The 21,436-nt window shown below is 43.0% G+C and overlaps 1 protein-coding gene across 2 annotated transcripts in view; it reads left to right on the forward strand.

The window, feature by feature from the left end:
- The window catches only part of ZFYVE27 (zinc finger FYVE-type containing 27), a 314,413-nt gene that overhangs the window by 155,699 nt on the left and 137,278 nt on the right, over positions 1-21,436 (forward strand). For both annotated transcript variants that reach the window (XM_069239634.1, XM_069239635.1), the window contains exons 7-8: positions 6,597-6,730; positions 13,661-13,732. In XM_069239634.1, coding sequence (XP_069095735.1) covers positions 6,597-6,730; positions 13,661-13,732 — 206 coding nt within the window. The remainder of the gene's footprint in view (positions 1-6,596; positions 6,731-13,660; positions 13,733-21,436) is intronic.

Below are 21,436 nucleotides of genomic sequence, written 5' to 3' on the forward strand. Positions count from 1 at the left end.
TTCAGTAATTGGACTTTGACAACTTGAGACATGAATCACTTTGTGTTCCTTGACACCACATTTCTAGCACTAGTTTTCTTTATTTCGCCCTGATAAATACCAATTTAAATAGAACAATATACAGTAGAAATTGCTTATTATCACATGTTTAATGGAGTGGTACTAAACCTCAGCCTGTGCTAAAAATGTGTAGGCCAAGCAGCTCTTCCCAGGTCACAGAAACATGATCACCCGGTTAGAGCAGGCATAGGAAAAGATTCTTATTACTGCATGCTCTGGGTAGAAACACTACTCAAAAATGCAAGCTAAAAGAAGACCGTAAGCATCTTACATGTGCAAACCTCAAACTTATGCAGATAATTTCAGTCTCTTTTGTAGTCATGTGGCATGAGGAATCCTTTTTGATCTGTGTCCATGTCCAGTTCGTGCACTTTCACTCATGACATTAATCAAGGGCAATAAAACTACTTGAACGGCAGACTAATATAATGTGCACCATAAATCACTGTAAGTTAATTGACACAAAATATCATAATGTACGTATATGGTATTTCTGTATCGCAGACCTAACCAAAAGGCAGCGGAGCCCTGTACGTGCTCAAAGACAAGCATATAGTCAACATATAAGAGGAGAGGAAGGTGGACTTTGAGTGGTTAGTGCATTGTGAAGTGGTGTTCTTTGAAGTGGGGAGTCTTAAATCCTTTTCTAAATTGGAGCAGTGTTGGGCGGTTGTAATGGATACAGGGGTGTTGTTCCAGAACTGATAGCTTAAATGGAAAAAGCTGCCATCTTTTTTTTATTTTTTTGTTTTTTTGTAATCTTCTAGTGTCCTGGTTGCAGGTGTGTCAAGACCCACCAAAGATAACGAGCTTGTATGCAGGATAAGTGGGTGACGATCACTTTGTAAATTTATAGAGTTCATTTTGAAGATGGCGTGGGCCATCAAAGAGAGCCATTAGAAGCAGTCTTTGTTACTTGGCAGTTTGTTCCTTGGGGGTGAGGTTTGTGTCCAGGGTTAATGCATGGGCTTGGTATTTGGTGAAAGTTGGTGTTAGATGATGTGAAGGTGTGTCATTGAGCTGCTCTGTACTGTATCTTTGCAAGTTACAGGAATTGTGTCTTGGTTGAGCTTCAGGTAGGTGCTGTGTTTGAGGCACTAGGGGGTTCATTCTGAGTTTGGCGGGCAGCGAAGGCCGCACGCCTTACTTCTTAGGTTGGAAGACCGCCACTCTAGTCTTCTGCCTGCTGGCCCTATCATGAGTCCCCCCTGCCCCCTCTCTGGCCCAGCGGGAAACTACCCACAACATTGACGCCGGCTCAAAATCCAGCCGGTGGCAATGTTGCGGTGCGTCGGGTGTAACAGCACCTGTCGCAATTTTCACTGCTTGTAATTCAGGCAGTCAAAAGTGCTACGGGGCTATCCATGGGGGTCCTTGCACTGCCCATGCCAAGTGCTTAGGCAGTGCAAGGGCCCCCATGGGGCCCCCGGCACCCAGTCTTCGCCGTCTCTTTGCATGGCAGTTCCTCCACAGACACCGAAGTCGTAATCCCCTGGGCAGTGCTGCTTGCAGCGCTGTCTTGGCGGATTAAGACCGCTGGCATCGCCAACCCATTGGCCCCCGAAAAAGTGAGGGTGCTGGCGTTGGACCGTTGTGCTTTCGCCGCGGTCATAATGTGGCTGTCGGACCACCGCATTGGCAGCGGTCCGACCGCCACCTCGAGCCTGCCTGTCAAAGGACCACCAGACTCGTAATCAGGGCCTAGGTGTCTGAAGCAGAGAACACTTTCAAGTAGAGTTGTGTATCATCTGCATATTGATGAATCTTGATGCTATTGTCTGTATGTAGAGCACCAAACGGCTCCATGTATAGGGTGAAGATGACCAGAGACAGTTTAGAGCTCTTGGGGTTTGTTGATGTTGTACTTTACTATGTTATTGCGCTAAGTAAATACACTGATAAAAATATGCTATAGTAAAACCATATTATCACATGTTTAAGGTAGGTATACTAATCATCTGCCCATGCTCAAAATATGTAATGTTAGTAGCCTATCAGATCAGATTAGCAACAGTATACATGGTAGAACACACATTACAGAAGAACATTGCCACTGCCTGGCCAGAGGTGAAACCATTAGATGCTCATAGAAGATGTTAAGCATTGGACATACTAAGCCCATGAACATATGCTGATGAATTGAATCTGTGACCATTCTCTTTCATGAGGCAGATCTGTGTATGTGTCCACTTCATAGTATTTCACTCCTGGTATGAATCAATGATAGAAGTTCTCCATCGGCTGACATATCCAGCTTAAGACTCTAACGATCATGTTAATGAGTCTGACCTTTCTTTTTCTATTTCTATTTATTCTGATGTGCTGAAAACAGATGTTCGTGCATCAGACCAGTAAATGCGCCAAGAGCGTATGTGCATTAGAATGCACATAGTTTCTTGCTAGTTACTTTGTGGATAGTTCCTAAACAGCCTATGCTCAAATTATGGCACCAAGGCAAGCCTGAGCAGGCCCAAATTGCAACAGACCTAACGTTCAGAGATTTCATAACAAAGAACCCATTGCTGCATGCTGAGAAGAAAAATACTAATCATCATTGTATTCACAAAGAAGGCCTTGAGCTCCTGAACATGCATGTTCTCTTACGACCTGTGACACAAATCTCCACACATTCACCATGATTAGTGCCTGCCTGTTAATTCAGTCCTTTCATGAATCGGTAGCAGTGAACCCTATCTATATGTGGTCTTCTCTGATTTACCCATGAGTGAAATGCCCGGAGGTTAGTGAAGAAAAAATACATGTGTAGAAGAAATAATACATGTGAGGAGAAACAAGAATCACCACTGCATTTCCATGGAAGGCCTTTTCAGCATGATCAGTTCTGTGCATTTTCAGATAATTTCTTGTGGGCTTGCTCTTTTGTGACTTATCCTCTTTTATCAGCCTCTGTCTCCTATTTATGCTCATTTACTACTTCGAGTTTGCAGCAGTGAAATCACTCCACAGGGAGATCAGTGCATTTTGAGGCATGTGATCAGTGCCTGTCTTCTGCTCATTCTTTTTTACTTCTGACTTGAATCAGGCAGTGTTAGCATTCCCTAGGCACCCTATGCATAAATAAAATGCCTGGAAGATAGTGAAAAAATAAACACTTGCTTGAAGGAGAAACACTAATCACAGGTGCATACTCAGGGATGGCATTAAGACATGAGCAGTGCCTGAGCTTTTCCGAAGCATGCCGAAGAAATATAGCATAGCATAGCATGCATACTGGACATAAATATCTTTTGTGACGATTCAGTGTATTTGGATGTAAAATGTTCCCTCACGCATTACTATACCATTGCTTAATTGGAGGCAGAATGATGCACCAAACAGTTATGGCATGGGGTGAGGGACTAATATTCTCCTGGAGCAAAAGGTCTGGTACACATTGAAAGCTGTCTTAGAAAGGTGAAACAAAGGACGATAACCAACAAGCCTGCTTCCATCACAGCTATTTTTTTGTATCTTTCTGGTTAGTACTACGCAATGGGTATTCAGTGTCTGTGTATTTGGTAATGCTATAGTGGCCAAAGATCAGTGAAAGAAGCCAGAGCTCACCAATCTGATGCCTTATTACATTTACTTATTTTAATCACAGTACATCAACCACACAAATTTACTGAAAGGGCAAAGACAGTACAACTAGGCGAGGTTACAACTCTCTGCACCACTCAATTATGGTTTCGGAACTCCAAGTAAAAGGAGCTTTATACTTTTTGAATGCAGATCCAACTAGAAGAGTGTGTCTTGGTACAAATAATTTAATGATCTCCCCCGCCTCCCCATAAAAAAGTACCTTATTGAGCAGGGTCCTAGTTTGTTTTAGAAAATACACAATAATTCAGCAAAACTATGGCCTTCATTACGTGTTTGGTGGGCGGCAGAGTCCGCCCGCCAAACTCGTACCACCACCTGACTGCCAGTGCGACCAGAACACCGCTGGCCCTATTACGAGTTCACTGCATGCCCTTAACATTGACGCCGGCTCGTTATCGAGCAGGTGGCAATGTGGCAGTGCAGTGGGTGCAGCAGCACCCATCGCACTTTCCACTGCCTATAATTCGTGCAGTGGAAAGCGCAACATGACTGTCCATTGGGTCACCTACACTGCCCATGCCAATAGCATGGGCAGTGCAGGGGTCCCCATGGGATGCCAGGCACCCCCTTTCTGCAAGCCTTTGCATGGCGGGCTACCACCATGCTAAGGCTGGTGGAAAGGGGACTCCTAATCCCCAGGACACCGCTGCAAGCAGAGCTGCCCTGGCAGATTGAGACCGCTGAGACCACCAGACTGTTGGCTGGCAGCAACTTGGCGGGGTTGATGGTCCAACTGTGGCTGCTCTGCCATGGTCGTAATGTGGAGGCCGGACCTCTGCTTTGGTAGTGGTCAGACCTCCACCTCTGCCCTGGCAGTCTCGTGACGCCCAGGGTCGTAATGAGGCCAAAAGTTTGCAGATTTAGTTTTTTGAATAGCAAAAAAGTTATTAGGTACATATGTGAGCAGTATATTCCTATATGGATTATGCAAAACGTCCTGCACATATTTTCCCCAGTGCATGTTTTGTGCAGGTCCTGAACAGTGCTCAACCAAACACATAGGACCAGATTCACAAACATATTTTCAGTGTGGACATTTCTGCAGTAGTAATCCCACACACGGGGTGAAGATGTGCACTACAAGGTATGGTTAGCCTTGCTAGACTTTTAATGTCCACAAACATGTACTTTTGTGAGCATTCACAAATTGAAAACTTACCTTTTCCCAATATGGAAACGGCCACACAGTTAGGATGGTAAGGGGAACAGATCATCCATAGATTTGATGGTGTAGAAGAGTTGCCTTAATGAGAAAATAATATAGATGGTGCGGGCGTGATACAGGACGTCACTTGGGAGAATACAAAATACCCTGACTGTGTAAGTTACTTAAAAGAAAGATTGCAATCCTTCACCTTGTGAGAAAGTGATTTTACCCCTTTCGACCCAGCATTATGTTGTAGATCTCACAATTTGTGTTGCCACTATTATTTACGTATCTCTTTTCCATTAGCGGTGTGCCCAAAACATGTACTTGTGTTTTTTGATTCCACTAACCAGTTTGAACTTATTATCGCAATCGCTTGCCTGAAGCCACTACCCCAGGAAAGGGCTGCAGCATTTGGCTTCTTAGTGCCTTCCTTCCTCAGGTCACCCTTGCAACACGATCCTTCTCCTCTGTCCTCACTAGCTCCCGGCTTGCCTTTTGCCTTTTCCTCCACATCACGTACCTCCATTCCTAATGGGAATTTGGTCACCTCTTGGTCAGCTTCTCCACGATTCCAGCGTCCTCCTTGATTCCAAGTTGCTCACAAGTTGCTGCTTTTCATATTCTTTTAAATGCCACTGCTTCGTAGTTTCCTCTCCTGTGCGGACTCTTAATGCGCCAACTTCTCCCAGTTGATATTGTTCAGTGTCGACCATCTTGGGATCCACTGGGGCTATATGCGGCTCCTGATGACATGCTCTTATCAAAGGATTGAAAGACAGTATAGTAGATTTATCCTCGTACCTAGCGTGCGCGCACGTTTTATTTGGATGTGGATATCAAGGGTTGGCTCATAATGAGTCTTGTGCATTTTGATCTTTTATCACTACTGAGTTCTTCTTGGTACAGTTAAAATCAGCCTTTTGGGGAGTCAGAGGTGCATCTTATCTACTTGCATTAAAAATCCATTCACAATTGCACAGTAGGGAAATTCACACACAAGTGCTGATTTCCACTCATCGATTTTAAACCGCAATGATAAATTTTGCACATTTGTCACTTCCACAAATGCAAATTTGTGCACACACAATATATTTGGAAAGTATTTTAATGCATAAATCAATGAATGACTTACAGTTGGCTCAACATTACAGATTTATGGCTCAAATATTTTTGTGTGCGCAGTCAATTATGAGTCAATTATGAGTCAAGTAGTGCAGGGTTTTTTTTCCCTAGCTAATGTGATTGTCTTTTTGTACTTGACCAATTTTTAAATTAAATAGTCCTCTAACATTAAAGTGTTACTAATTGAAAACAAAAGCAGTTATACATTTTTTTAACTAATTTACATTTCTGCAATATAAGTTGTTGCTTTTCTTCTTTCTTTCAAATTAATGTTCAGAAACTGGAAATGTTGTTTCCAAATTACTCTGTATTATTGCAGTTAGATATAAATAGGTTGGTGTGGTTACCGAAAGCTCCAACCTGTGCCTAGATTTACAGATTCTGAACAGCAAGAAACTTGAAGCGGACTTTGAAGTTGTTAATAACAAGTTAAGTTATGTTTTTTCTTACCTGCCTTTTGGTTTTTTTCTCTCCCTCATTGACAACCTTCCGTTTAGGTATATTCTGACTCCCAAATGTCCTGGGATATTTATGTACTATGGTTTTGCTGTGCGGGGTCAATTCTTAGGTCAGAGTAATAATTACCTTGAAACATCATTTTCTATACTGTATTTGTTTACATCGCCTAGACCACACAAGAATTTATTTTTTTGTTTGCTAGTTTTGTCAGAATACAAAGCGGCCCATCAACAGCAGAGCAACACCAGTCCTCTGGAGGTGACACCAGAAGCAACAGATTCAGATGGAGGAGCCATATCGGATCGCACTCCAACACCTACCCCAACTAGTACAGAGGTTAGCAAGAGACAGTCTATTCCATTTGATGGGTGGAGGTGCATTACTTGTCAGATAATTCACCTGCCCACCACTCCAGACAACATAATGAAAACCTGTTTCGTTAGAGATTTTTTTCATGTGCAATTTTCCCTTTAGTAATCTTAGTAGTGTGGTGTGCCAATGGATGAGGTTATTTACGATGGAAATGTTATCTGTTTTCCTAGGAGAATCCTCTCTAAAGTCGTGAATTATGAGTTGTCCCACCAATATGGGGTATCCCGGAACAATATAATGGTTTCAAAGCTCATTTTTACAGAAAAGAGGTGTAACCTTGACTTATTTCCCATAATTCACAATGCTGAATCATTTGCTGAACGTTTAGCTTGCCTAAATATAGAGTCAAAACACACAATTCCTCTTTCTTTTTGTGCTGGCAAAATGCTTTACCAATAACAATGCTGCTCACATGAAGCAACACAGCTGACATGCTCACCATTTCTATAGCGCAAACCTTTAACTTGTTTGAAGGCAAACTTAAATTTGGTGATTAGTAAGAGAAGAAGCAGAGCTGTGGACAGTAAATGCACTGTATTCTTTGAAGAAGTAAATCTTAAACTCTTTTTCAATTGGAGCATCATGGGGGCAGTCCTGGAGAATACAGGGATATTCCAGATCCTGCCAAGGAACTACCAATGAATTCTTCCCAGTGCGTGAAAATAAACTTGATAAACGCAGAACTTTGTCAGCAAAATGTTACATTGAACTTTATTTTTCATCCTTTGTCTTGTTAAACCTACTTGTGTCCTTTTACTATAAAAGAAAAGTGCGTTGTATGTGATTTTAATTTCTGTACTAATGGCATAGCTTACAAATTGTTTATAATAATACATAATGTAGCCTTAAAGCATTTTAAATATTAGCATATTATCCTCAACAAAAGCAAGATCAAAGCAACACAAATCCAATAAGTAGAGCTTGAGATATGAATTTTTAAAGAATAAACTGCAATATAGTGCTTAAGTCAGTAGTGCTAAAAGGTTGCTTGACGTCGCATTTGACCGGGATAAAGCCAAAGTTCAGGTCGACCTTGATAGAGGGCAGGCTGGCTAGAAGACCCATGCATGGCCTGCTGAAAAGTACCTTGGATGGAGGGCTGCATTGATGTTGAGGAGGTGATGCGGAGGCGATGCGTCCGTTCTGATCCATGCAGTCTGGGGGAATGCATCGTCGTAAAGCCACGCAGTCAAAGCGGTGTCCTCGAAGTGCGGCATCGGGCTTTGATGAAGTTGATGTGTCGTCATCGAACCATGCAGCAAAGGTGATGCGGCCTCAGTGGCAATAGCGATGCATCCTCATTAAGAGAGGATGCAGCGGCTCCTATTGGGGCAACGGTGTTGATGCGTCGTTTTTTGCAGAAAAGCAGCAGCTGAGTCCCCTTCCAAGGCACAGGACTGAATTGTCACCTCTTGGCACAGGACAGGACTCACAGTTGGCAGAGTCCAGCAGCTACAGCAGAGTTGGGGGAAGTCTTAGAAAGGCCCTGAGACTCCAGAACAGGGGACGAGCCATCAAGCCCTTGGAGTCACTTGGTTCTTGTGAGGATGTAGAGTTGAGTTCAGTCCTTCTCTCCCCCAGACAAGAGGCAGCAGGCCAACACAGCAAAGCAGTTCACCAGAGTAGCAGTCCCTCGTGGCAGCACAGCAGTCCTCCTTCTTGGCAGAATGTCCCCAGATCCAGAAGTCTATAACTTTGGTGGGGTTTGGGGCACAGTAATTATACCCAGTTGAGCCTTTGAAGTGGGGAAGTCTTCAAAGAGAGGCTTTTAAAGTGCACAAGGTCCCTACCCTTCCTTCTCTGGCTCCAGACACAGGGGGTTATGCCGCTGTTTGTGTGGGGATAGACACAACCCTATTCAGGTTTAAGTGTCAAATCCTCCCTCCCGTCTGGCCCAAGAAGGCCAATCACCCATATGATGGGACATCAGGTTGTAGATGTCACACCCCAACTCCCTTTGTTTGTGACTGTCTTGAGGGAATGTACAAAGCCCAGCTGTCACCCACTCCAGACGTGAATTCAGAGACAGGCAGAGGGAGAGAATGGTACAAGCAAGAACATAGCAACCTTTTAAAAGTGGCCTTTTCAGACTCAGAATTTAAAATCCGACTTCATCATAAGTTGTGAGATCAATTATGAGTCCAGATACACCAGTCTCCAACTTTCTATCTTTTCCCAATTGGAAGTTACACTAAAAGGCTGCTTCAGGGTAACCCAAATGTTAACCTATTGGAGAGCTAGGCCTTACAGTAGTGAAAAACGAATTTAGTAGTTTTTCACTACCAGGATATGATAAACTTAAAAGTACATGTCTAACTTTTTAAATACACTGCACCCTACCCTTGGGGCTACCTAGGGCCTATTGTAGGGGTTACTTGCATGTAATAAAAAGGAAGGTTTGGGCATGGCAAGAGGGTGCACTTGCCTGGTCAAAATGGCAGTTTAAAACTGCACATACATACTGTGCAGTGACAGACCTGAGACCTGTTTAAGGGGCTGCACAGTATTGGGTGGCACAATCAGTGCTGCAGGCCCACTAGTACCATTTAATTTTCAGTCCCTGGGCACATGTATAGTGCACTTTACTAGGGACTTACAAGTAAATTAAATACACCAATTGCGGATAAGCCAATATCACCATATAAGAGTACTGAGCACCTACACTTTTCCATTTTAGCACTGGTAAAGTGCATAGTATCCTAAATCCAGCAAAAATGAAGTCAGCAAAACAGGAGGTAGGAAGGCAAAAAAGTTTGGGGAAACCACGCCAAGGATGCCAGGCCTAACAGATACACAGTATTTGCCTCTCGGCTCACCATGCCTTATAACCAGAATAAACTTAAAAAGAAAACATTAAAAGTAGCTGCTTCTGTGCAAGATGGGATGTTAAATATTATGCATTAAGACATTTGAAATTATTTGATTCAATGAATTTCTAATTACGGTGCATAAACGATGCAGCAGGGCAAGCATTATTTACATTTTTGTCTTGGTAAAAGCACTGTGTTCTATTAGTAAAGTTCACTGTTAAATGTCAGTACATTAACAGTTCAATAGTGAAAATATTTGGTATGAATAATATTGAAATTAAGTGTTTTAAGGGTATGAATACCTTCCTTTTAAAATATGACTTTCGCATGGTAGAATTCCCGGGTCCCTGGAGTGTGTCTCAATGTGGACTAAGAAGGCGTTCACATCAATGGAAAAATCCCCTAAAAAAAATTTGAAGGAAAAGGAAAATGCTTTCCGGACAATAATAATGTCAGACAACAAAAGAATCCTGAGGAATTTTCTTTAAAAATAAGGTGAAAAACGAAACGTACAGGACAGAGAGGAGGACAGAACTCACTAGAGCATCACAAGGATTATCCACTAACATCAGACCTATACCACCTTCCCACCACACAACCTAAAATATTATACCTCATGGATAACATGCCTTTACTTATACCAAGGCTCCAGCTAGCATTTTTCGACTGTTTAGTAGTCTTTGAATACTATATAAATAAATAGATCAATTATAGTACCTGTCCAGGTCCCCCCTTTTGGGATAGAATCCCCTATGTCACTACAAACTATCCACATGTATGTCAGGCAGTTGTTGGGAGGGAGGGTGGGTTTAATGATGTGTTTGCATTTGTATTCTTTGCCTAAATATACACCTTATATATACCTGAACAATTTTTTATTATGTTACTATTTGTCATGACGAGTTACACAACGCTATTACCACTTGTATTCATTTATAAGCAGCGCATCTCTGTGTAACTGACAAATGTAAAAAAAACAGTAAAGTTTGTAATTAAAAAAACACGAACTTGAAAAACCCTGATGTGTTCATATATTCCCTCAGCTTGAGCTGTTAAAAAAAAGAAAGTAGGCAGTTAGGCAAACTGCCAGAACAGTGCATTCGAGAGTGGCTCATTAAAGCAATATTGCATCTTTTTTTTTACCGTATGCACTCTTGACCTATCGAGCACCTTTTTCCATCATTTCTCCTTTGTGTACTCCAAAGAATGGGAAGTCCCAATTACTAATGTGACATTTTTCAGTGGGGTTTTTGCAACGTAGTCTTTCTGTTTTTACACAAGCTATCCCAGAGAAAAAAAGAGTAGTTTTTCTATGTATAAGACACCTGGTTTTGAATGTTTGAAGTTCCCATCTCTGGTTCAATTTGTATTCATGCTGCCTTGTCGAAGACACCAAGGAATGGTGAATTAAATTGCTTTCTGTTCTTTGAGTTTGTAAACTCTCCGATATCCCTGTAAAAGGTGTGCTTAAATGTCTACTCATGCTAATTGAAAAATAACTGAAAGAGTAAATGTTCCCCAAAGAATACAATTTAAGTAGACAGCGGTGTATAATCCTAACGGTAATTGACCATTCTGAGGAGCAACCCATATCCTCAAAACGTAAAGAATGCTTAAAGGAGTTTGCGAATACACATTTTAAACCATGCCCATTGTGAGAGTGTACATCTTTTGTGAGTCCTCCAACGCTCTTTCTTTTTTGTTAATGAGTGTTTCTACTCATATTTACTGGTGATTTTCACTTTTCGTAATGATAAACAATCCCTAAAATCCGCAGATGTGTTATTTTAATCCCGGGTACACAGCTAGATTTCACAAAAACACTTCATAGAAAACAAAATCCCAGATGATTGAGCCTGTGTGCTGTACCCCTTCCAGAGCAAGAAATACCGCTCTAGAGCATCTAAAATTGGGTAGGGTACTTCAGGTAGCTTCATAACCTAACCTGACTGGGCTGTTAACACGTTGCAAATAAATGTATTGGGATACATGTTTTTTTCTCAATCGTGAATGTGTTTGGTTCTTCTGTTTCGAATTATTTACGAATATTCCACCCTTCCCCTGTTCTTCATTCTTCCAGATCTTACCGCTGCTCTCTAGACCCCTGGCTCTTTTACTTGGTATTCACTTTCCTACCCTCAACTGGGCCTGAATTCCTTCCATCTGGTATCTTGGATGGAGGCCCCAGAATCCAACTGTGCTTTGTTTCTGCAACGGTATAAGACCCCTGTGGGGTCTCCAAGATCAGCTGCTGGCTGGCAAGACCCCAGTTATGTTTTTTACTTTGGCAGGTTGTCCAGTCATTCATTCCAGTTTGAAATGCACGTTTTTCTCATGGGTAACTTTTTTTCTGTGTTTTTTTTCTTCCTTCACTTTCTGCATTGGCAATCATTGGATTTCCATTTTGCTTGTGTTTTAATCAAGCCATAAATAACCAAGGATTAAAGTTATATTCTCTGTGTTTTATTATTGCTGTTCTTTCTTGAGTTCGTGCTCCATTTTCTGACTTTTCGCTTTCAGATTACAAAAGTGTATGAGTTTTACAATAGTTACACGTTCATGATGGTTGTAAAACAAGTGTACACATCAATAACCTTAGGTCGCATTGCAATTAATATTTTGTCACAGTCCGCACCGGAATGTTTTTGAAAATTTGCGTTTTTTATGGAGCTCGATTAGCATTGAAGCGATGTAGGATGTCAGGTAAACGATTTTGCAGGTGTAATATATTGATAGAGAGCTGATCTTTCAGGACTCCTGTCGCACGAGTGCACATCTGCCTTTGTATTTTTGTGTCAGGAATCAGTGGAGGGGTGATAACTTTAATGTGATTTGCTAAATCATGCTCCTTTCAACTGGTTGCCTTGCCTTCTTTTCCTCTGCCTCTTGTATTGTCCACATACACGATGCTCATTCATTCATACATCCATCCATTCACTCGTTCACCCACCCTTTTACCTGTTCATGCTTTAAAATGTTCCCGTACCCCCTCCTAGCCGCATACCTTCTATGCTGGTCATTTTCATCTGCAGTGCAGCTCTCTGCCCTTTACTCACTCTCGCACTCACTGTAAAGTAATATGTCCATATTCTCCCAGGGCCTTAAAATCCCAGCAGCAAACATCCAGGGGCCTGCGCCATGCATCCCTCCACATGTATCAACACGATCCCTGGCCCAAGTCAGGCTAAGAACATAGCGGCTCTACTACAAAAGCTACCTGGGTAACTTTAGGGTCAGACCCTACGTTTACCCATTGCCACCTGAGGCGTGGTGAGTGTCAAGGCTTTCAGCATCCTGAGGAGCCTTTCTCCTCAAACTCCGGCACCACTGCCCTTTCAGAAGACTGACCATTATGCTAAATGAATAGTAGTGCACCTATCAGCCCCAGCTCTGTGTCCTACCATCTCCCACTTCTGGTTGATGTATTTAACCGTAATGCCTACAAGCAGAGCAAGGCAGCTGGCTGTTTTCTGAGACACTTGGGATAAGGCCATGCTTCTTCTCTTGGCCTTGTTATCTTTCTAATAGACTACATTACTTTGTAGTCTTGGATGGGCCCAAATCCTATCCAGTCATACACACCCAGCCACACCTGGTTCAGTCTCTTACTTTTTTCATTTCTTTCTTATTTTAAACACATACGTATGAACTTTACACAAAATCCACCCAGATTTGGAAAGCATTTCAGCAATAATGCAGTACGCCGTTGTTCCAGTCTCACCAAGTAATATACATGTACATTATTACAAAACTGTCTTGCCATCATGTGGACAACATGTGTCAATAGTTATATACTTGGCAAAATGTGGCCAGATCAGTGGAGCCGTCACACGCACACCACTATATATCCTTGAAACATGCAGATATTAACATAAACATAACACACAGGTCATCTCATCATAAAACATTGGCTTGGTTTACAAACACTGGTTACTCAACATACCCAATATATGTGGGTACGTTTTCACAGGGCCCTGTAGAGAAACCAAAGTCCCTGGATTTGAAAAAGCTCGAGATTGTGATGAATACCTCTGCATACCTGACTAACACATTCATTCTGTCATTTGTATACTTCTGCTCACAGGACCTTTCCCCAGGAAGTGTGGAAGAAGCAGAAGAGGCTGAGCCAGACGAGGAATTTAAGGATGCTATTGAGGTGGGCGAAAAATGATTGTGAGCTTGGCTGGGCATGAATGAACCTAGTTCAGTAACTCGCAGACCAACACGTTCTTTCGTATTACTTTTTAGAAAAATGTTTTGCAAGTCGGCAAGGTTGTTACTCTAAAAATAGATATTATCTATGAGCGTTGCTCTCTGCAGTTCAAATGGTTAAATAGGTGTTATTTTTTAACGTTAATCTTGTCAACTTGTACGAACATTTAAATTCACTCTTGGGGATCATTACATTACAGAAATGTGTGTTACATTCTGCCTAGCGGGAGGTAGGCCTTTGGCTAAACGGAATGTACCATCCTTTATGGAATGAAGCGACAGGGACAAGTCGAAACACTCACACTAATGGAAATGCCTTGCTAGCAGGAGTCTCCATCCGACATCACCAGTGGGTGGAACAGGGCAAATTTGCATGAGGGTATCGCCATGTAAATCAGGTCCGATCTCGTGTCACCACCGAGAATAGCAGTGACAACTGGCGACTCTCACTATCAGGAATTTCCTTCTAGCAGGGCTGACAGCCTGCCCCTGTCAGGTGTGGCTGTGGCCTAATTTGCACGTGTATGTGTCGAGTCTCACCACGTGTCACTGTCACCAGTAAAAGGTCATTATCCAGTACGTTGATGGCCGTGGGTGGGCATACACTGCTCAAGATAAAGCCAATACTTTGTTCGTCTTATCGGAGGTGTTATCCGTCCTCCCTCAGGGAAGAGTGGACACTAGACAAAAACCCCCAAGGCAGACATTTGCCCCTGTGGGACAATGGACCATTCAGCCGAAATGAAGGGGCAAACGAGGGACATGTGGGGCTCTCCCTTTTCCACATTCTCCCTGAAGGAGGAGGTACTGTTTCTGAAATCTCTCTGAGTTGGGCATTAGTCCCCCGCACGAAGAAATACAGCCCATCTATGCGAACAGTGTTTGTTAGGTAGTCCTAGTACATTTTATCTTACAGATCTTCCGATGAAATAACACACCTGGCTGACAGTTGTAAATGTATGTTGAGGAGATTTTTTAGATAGGCATATTTGGATGGGTGAAGCCCCTATTTAAGAATGTGTGCATCTTCAGTATACTTGTAGCAGTGTTAATATTAACATGTTGACTCGTTTTGGGTGGAATTGGATAGGTCCCTAAAACAATATACCGAGTGAGTTAACTTTTAAAATAATGATTTAATTTGTTTAGTTTTTCAAGAGGGGGCAGCTACTCTGCTAAACGCCTTGTTAACCAGTAGCGGTTCTCTAAAATGGACTCTTCGCTGTAAAGGAAGACAAAAGAGTTTTCATTGTATATGCGTACCTTAACCTCTATAACCATTTAACTACTTGTTGTATAAGTTGTTATGGGAGATGTGCTTATAATGCCCCTCTGAAATTGCCTAAATGCAATGATTAAGGGTACTTCGCGCCAATCTCTCTCCCCTGGAGCCATGGGAGAGAACACTCAGTCTAAATTTTAACTCACTCTGTAGAGCTTGAGCATTTCTTGCCCAAAAATGTAAGCAACTTCAACCTTCTGGAATTTAGACCTGACTTATTGAAACACACCAGTTTGACCTTAACTGAGGTGATAGTGTGCAAATGAATACATTATTACTTAGCGTGTCTTAAACTGCTTTGACAGTCTCCATATCAGTCTCCATATCAATTGAAGCTTAAAAACAATTAGATATCTTTCGGACTGCATAACTTGGGGATGGTCGGACTGTCAGTTGTGGCAGGAGAGCTCCAGCTGCTCTTCAGGGCCAACAATGTAAGTGTTCCAGGTATGTGGTGTCTTGTATGCAAGTGGGCTGACCATGTGGTGGTTGTATCTCTATGGCATACTTTGTGTAATTGCATGCCGAATGGAAGGTTCCTGGCCTCCCTCTGGTGAATAGACTTCCGTGCTTGTGTCACAACCCTTGGTTAAGTAATCTATTATTTCAGTGTTTGATCCACATAATGACAAGCTGTTGCCTTCACCCAAGCACAAGCATGTTCCAGACACAAAGGGAAGCTGCTGAAAGTACGGTACCCCTTCTAATGGTAATGCTAGATTTGTTGCTTATCTGCATACTTATGATACTCAGAAAGTTGTGTCCATCGGACAAGATTAATATTGAAAAGTAGATGTATTGAAAATGGTCAGAATGTTTGCTAAAGTTAGAGGTATTTCTTTACTTGAAGCAATCCCATGGATCTCCTCTTTCTTTAAAGAACATCAGTTTTCACCTGCTGAAAGATAATTATTTCTAAACCCTGAGATAAGGAGGCATTTACCTTAGCCACTATATTATTTGGTGCAAATTGATCACAAGATTATGATATGCCTTGTGTGTGTGGATCTTTGAAGGGGGCTAAAATGTTTGTAGGTTTGCCAGAATTACCTCATTGACAAACTTTCTTAAAGTAAACAGAGTGGGACTGCCATTTCAGGGCTGATGATTTTCTGCATTCCTCTCATCATTGCATTTGCAATTGTAGGTAGGCAATGTTGTCTGATTATTGAGTCGGAGGGCTTTGTAATGGTTTCAAAAGTAGAGTGAGCGGAAGGTCCCTATGGAACCATGCTAGAACCTCCTTAGATAAATAGATATACCCTGGTTAGATTACTGGCAGATGTCAGGCCAGATTGAAGGTTTCAGAGCAAGTTGTTGGATAGTTTGTGTTCCTGGAGTTAGTCTGTGATGTTCATTCCTGGATTTTTAGAGTTACCATAAGAGCTGCCACAGTACGTGCTAATTTCACTGCACTCTGAAAAAAAGGTTTCTTCAAAAGAGATTATTCTAGCATGTCCCACAAGTAGTTGCAACTCGTTGAGAGGGATGCATTAGGAACCTCATATATGAGCAGCAAGGGGTATAATGAGCTCTACAGAAAAAAATGTGCACAGTGATAAACAATGGATTTAACGATGTGACAAAAGACCCATTTTTAGGTAGTGTGCACATTTTTCAAAAGCTCTGATTCATTAACCAAAACTAAAAACCAAATTAGTTATTTTTTAAAACATTAAAACCACAATGTGTATCTAAGTGCCTGAAAAAACAAGCCACTTTCACATCTAAGGTCAAAGGGAATAAAACTGTTTTCTGAAGGTCATCACCACCATTACACAAAAGTACTTTTCTCCCTCGCTTCTAATATGCATAATCTTCCTGTTGCTTATATAGATCACTCACTCTGTAAAAGCAGACTATGGGGGTCTTTATGACCCTGCCAGTCGGCGATAATGTGACAGTAGTACCGCTAACAGGCTGGCGGTACTTACCATCACATTATGATGTTGGCGGGTTGACTGAAGCCAACCCGCCAATGTACCACTCCGACCACCATGGTGGTAACAGCCGCCGTGCTGGAGGTAACCATCTCCAGCCCGGCGGCCGCCATTGTGCCATCTGAGGGATTATGACCCCGTCTACAGCCATGGTTTTCGTGGCATTCGTAATGCCACGAAAACCATGGCAGTAGGCCCTATCAGTGACAGGGAATTCGTTCCCTGTCACTGATAGGTGGCCCCCACCTCTCTAAACACCCTCCTCCCCCTCATTCCACGCCCCTTTCACACACACTCAGACACACACTCATTTTCACATACATACACGCATGCATACATCCAATCACACACATCCACACACACTTCAAAACATACACTCAGACATGCATTACGATTACTGTCCATACACGGACTCACACTTCCATACATTCACGCACGCAGTCCACATTCAACACACACCCGTATTCACGCACACATACATGCACACACACCCCCACTTCCCTCCCCTGTCGGAGACCCGACTTACCTGGATCCAGGGGGTCTTGAGACAGGACAGGGCCCTGCTGCCGCCAGCAGCGCCTGCCAGCAGAACACCACCAGGCCATATGATTTCTCATAATACGGCTGGCGGCGGTATACTGGCGTGGCGCTGGTGGTGGTAGCAGTGCCACCTTACCGCCATCCGTCAGTATGGCCACAGCCGGATTTCCATCCTGCTTGTGGCGTAAATCCAGCTGTGGTCATAATATGGCGGACGGCTGGTAGCCGCTGTGACGGTCTTTTGGCGGCCGTCACTGCGGGGATAGGCGGGTTTTACTGCCAACGTTATAATGAGGGCCTATGTCCCTTCTTCGGTGCATAAACACAAATAAGTCCTTCTTTATAACTGTAGTGCTGTTGGCCACATTTTTATGTGCACCAAGGAGATTCTTCTGAAAAATTCTGTTGCAAGACTGGCAGGCAAGGGAAACGCTACCAGGTGGAAGAAATGCGATGCTACTTAGCAAACCTTTCCATCGTTTTAACAGCAACGTTTTCTGGAATTTGTTGAGTGATTTCCCAAACAAAGATACAAAGAAGGCATTGCAATATTCATGAGTATCTAAAGTGGTAGTTCTCAATCGTTTAACTGACCCAATAAATCACTGTCCAGGCCAATGCTTGTCTTCATTTTAATAGAAAATAAAATATTTAACATCACAGTAGTATGAAATGATACACATTCAGCAATTCATAGGACTGTAGGTTAAACCATTTCACCCATGTGCTTATGCTGAAAGGGTGCACCATTCAACATGGTTACCGCCTGGACCTCATCTCCACACTACCTCGCAGACACATTAGCTTCCACAGAACACCAGTTGCTGCTTTGGGAAGAGGTCCACACACTCCATCTCAAAGGGGCCATAGAGCCTGTTCCACAACACCTACAGGGCTCATTCACAAAAAGGTTGGGTCGCTAAGGCCTGTCGTAGACCTCAGGCCCCTGAACCAGTATATCCTGTCCGAATGCCTCCACATGATCACTTTTCAGTATGTCATTCCACTGCTACAGTAAGATGGCTCATGCCTTCACTTGACCTCAAACATGCTTACTTCCACATCCTGTTACATCTGGTGCATCGGTGCTACCTCTGGTTTGTGGTAAGTGGTAAACACTATCAGTTTAACGTGCTGCCCTTCAGCATAACCACTGCACCCTTGCAGGAGTATCTGTGCACCTATTGAAGGCACAGTATCCGTGTATTCCCATACCTGGATGATAGACTGATAGAGTGCACACAGCACACTCAAGTCACAGTAGACCGATAGAGTGCATGCAACACACTCAAGTCACAATAGACCTCTTCATGAACTGGGCTTTATCATCAAAGCTGTAAAGTCCAATCTCTAGCCCCTTTAAATTCAACCCTATTTGGGAGCCATCCTCCATGCAGATGTCGGCAAAACCTATTCCAGTCCAGAAAGAGTTTGGTCCTTCTTTTTCAGCCAAATCAACAGACTGCACATGCACCTGCTGCAGGAATACTTATCGCATCAGTGGACTTAGGTGGAGGTTAATCAGGAAAATCTAGTGTTGATCAGCTGCTGCACACATCACTCTCTGCAGTGGTGGAACATCATCAGCTTCTTGCAGGGGTGGCCATTTCTTGACCCACTTCCACAGATCACCATTACAAAGTACGCATCTCACAGTGGGTGGGGGGCGCACATACGAAACCTGACCTCAAGGCCTTCCCCGGATAGTGGGCACAGTAGTCCTCATCTGAACAGACAACATGACAGCCTTGTATTACAGAAAGAAGCAGGGAGGTGCTCGGTCTCCTCACCTCTCCCTGCAGTTCAGTCCATCTGGTGCTGGGCTCCCCACTGCAGAATCCACCTGCTGGCGGAAAACCTCCCGAGGTGGCAACAACTTTGCAGGCCTTCTCAGCAGGATGTGGCAACAAGCCCATCAGTGGAAACTGCACCCAGGAGTTCTCTTCCTGTACTTTCAGTGCTGTGGGTTTCCAGATGTGGACCTCTTCGCCACAGCGGAAAATGCAAGATGTCCAAACTTTGCCTCCAGATTCCCACAGTCGATGCGCAGTGCACTGTGGATGAACTGGTCAGTGGTATTTACCTACAGTTTTCCATCTCTTCCCCCTCATTCCATTTGTGGCTCGAAAGCTGCGGCAAACCTCTTTCACCCTCATTCTGGTGGCTCCTACTCTGGTTTGTCTGCTACTGCCTTTCAAATCAGATTGACCCTCTAGCAGCCACATTTCAAAACATCATTTGTCACCTACTTCACCACCTTCACTTCTAGTTGGCTATACTTCACGGCTGTAGTTGTTTATCTCCAGCAACATGTCCTTCTCTTTAGGATTCTAGTCTATAAAGCTTTTATGCAGGTGCTCAAGTCATTCCTCCCCGTTTGCCTTCGGCCCTGATGTAGAATCTTAACCTTGTCCTCAACTGACTTATGGGTGGGTCCCTGTTTGAGCCCATCAAGTCATGTCCTGTACCGTTTCTCTCTTGGAAGGAACCTCTCCTAATAGCCATCACCTCACTATGGCGTGTTAGTAAGCTCCAGTCCTTAACCTTGGAAGAACATTTTTTTTAGGTACCTCGGTTACAGAAAGGGCTCTTCATACCTTCGACATCAAACTAGCCTTAATGTACTATGTGGACAGAACAAGCCCTTTTGTAAAACCCAACAACTGTTGGTTATTTTTTTATTTTATTTTTTTACCACATAAAGGAAAGGTCTTATTGAAATGAAGCTTAGCCATGTGGATAGTTAAATGCATCCAAACCTGTTAAGCAAAAGCTAAAATAGTTTTGCATGCTGCTCCTAGTGCTTATTCTACCAGAAATAAAGAGACCACTATTTGTAAAGTAGCTATTTGGTCTACACACACTTTCACTAACCACTACTATTCATACATATTAACCTGCCAACAATCAGATTTTGGTCAGGCAGTACTTCATACCCTATTTCAGTCTTCTGCGACATCCACAGACCAGCCAACCCTTAGGGGAGGACTGCTTTACAGTTGCTGCACAATGTGTATCCACAGCCAGACATGCCTCAAACAGAAAATGTTACCCTGTAAAGATCTATTTGTGGCATGTAGTGCTGTAGATTCTCATGCATCCATACTACTCTGGCTTTTGCAGTTGACATTGCTTCTTACTTCCCTTTCATGGTTATCTTCCTACATCCTTCTCTCTCCTGTGTCCCTTTGCTCCAGTTTCATCCTCTTCCGCTGTGCATCTTCACAGTCTAACAATGGAGCTAATGACCATGTCCATTGCAAGCAGGAGGTGGAGTCACAGTACCTCATGACTCGAGAAGAATTATTTTAAGACAAACAACTTGCACACATCTGGGCCCAACTCTAGATCTCAGGATTATGCACAGCATGTGTATCTACATGCCACAAACAGATGCTTAAAGGGTGAGTCACTATTTCCTTTTCAGGTCCTTCTGTAAAGTGGCTTCAGTGCCTTCTGACAAACTCAACACATATTTAACTCTTGCTGGATAACCTTTTTCCACTGCCATTTGAAAATTAATGTTTTGTACCTGGTAGGAGACGCGATTTACAGTGTGCAGTGTTTGCTCTGCATAGTGGCCTTCACATTTCAGTGATTTTGCACTTTTGAGTCATAAACATAACATTTTAACTATTGTTTTTTCAATTTTTTTTTTTTTTAATAATACACTTTATTCCCAACCCCTACTTTGCACAGGCTTTAAATGTGCAGTGATGGGTTGGTTGAAAGGCCTCGCCCAACCCACTTGAACGCCCCTGATCCTTGCTCAATAGGGGTTGGCCGCAGGCATCTCACCCTCTGTGCAAGGTCCTGGTCCCCCTCTGCTGCACAAAGCCTTTGGTCAGTTTTTTTTTAACCTTTTGTGAAAGTTGTTAATTGACAA

The sequence above is a fragment of the Pleurodeles waltl genome, chromosome 6, assembly GCF_031143425.1.
Source record: "Pleurodeles waltl isolate 20211129_DDA chromosome 6, aPleWal1.hap1.20221129, whole genome shotgun sequence".
NCBI classification, from domain to species: Eukaryota; Metazoa; Chordata; class Amphibia; order Caudata; family Salamandridae; genus Pleurodeles; species Pleurodeles waltl.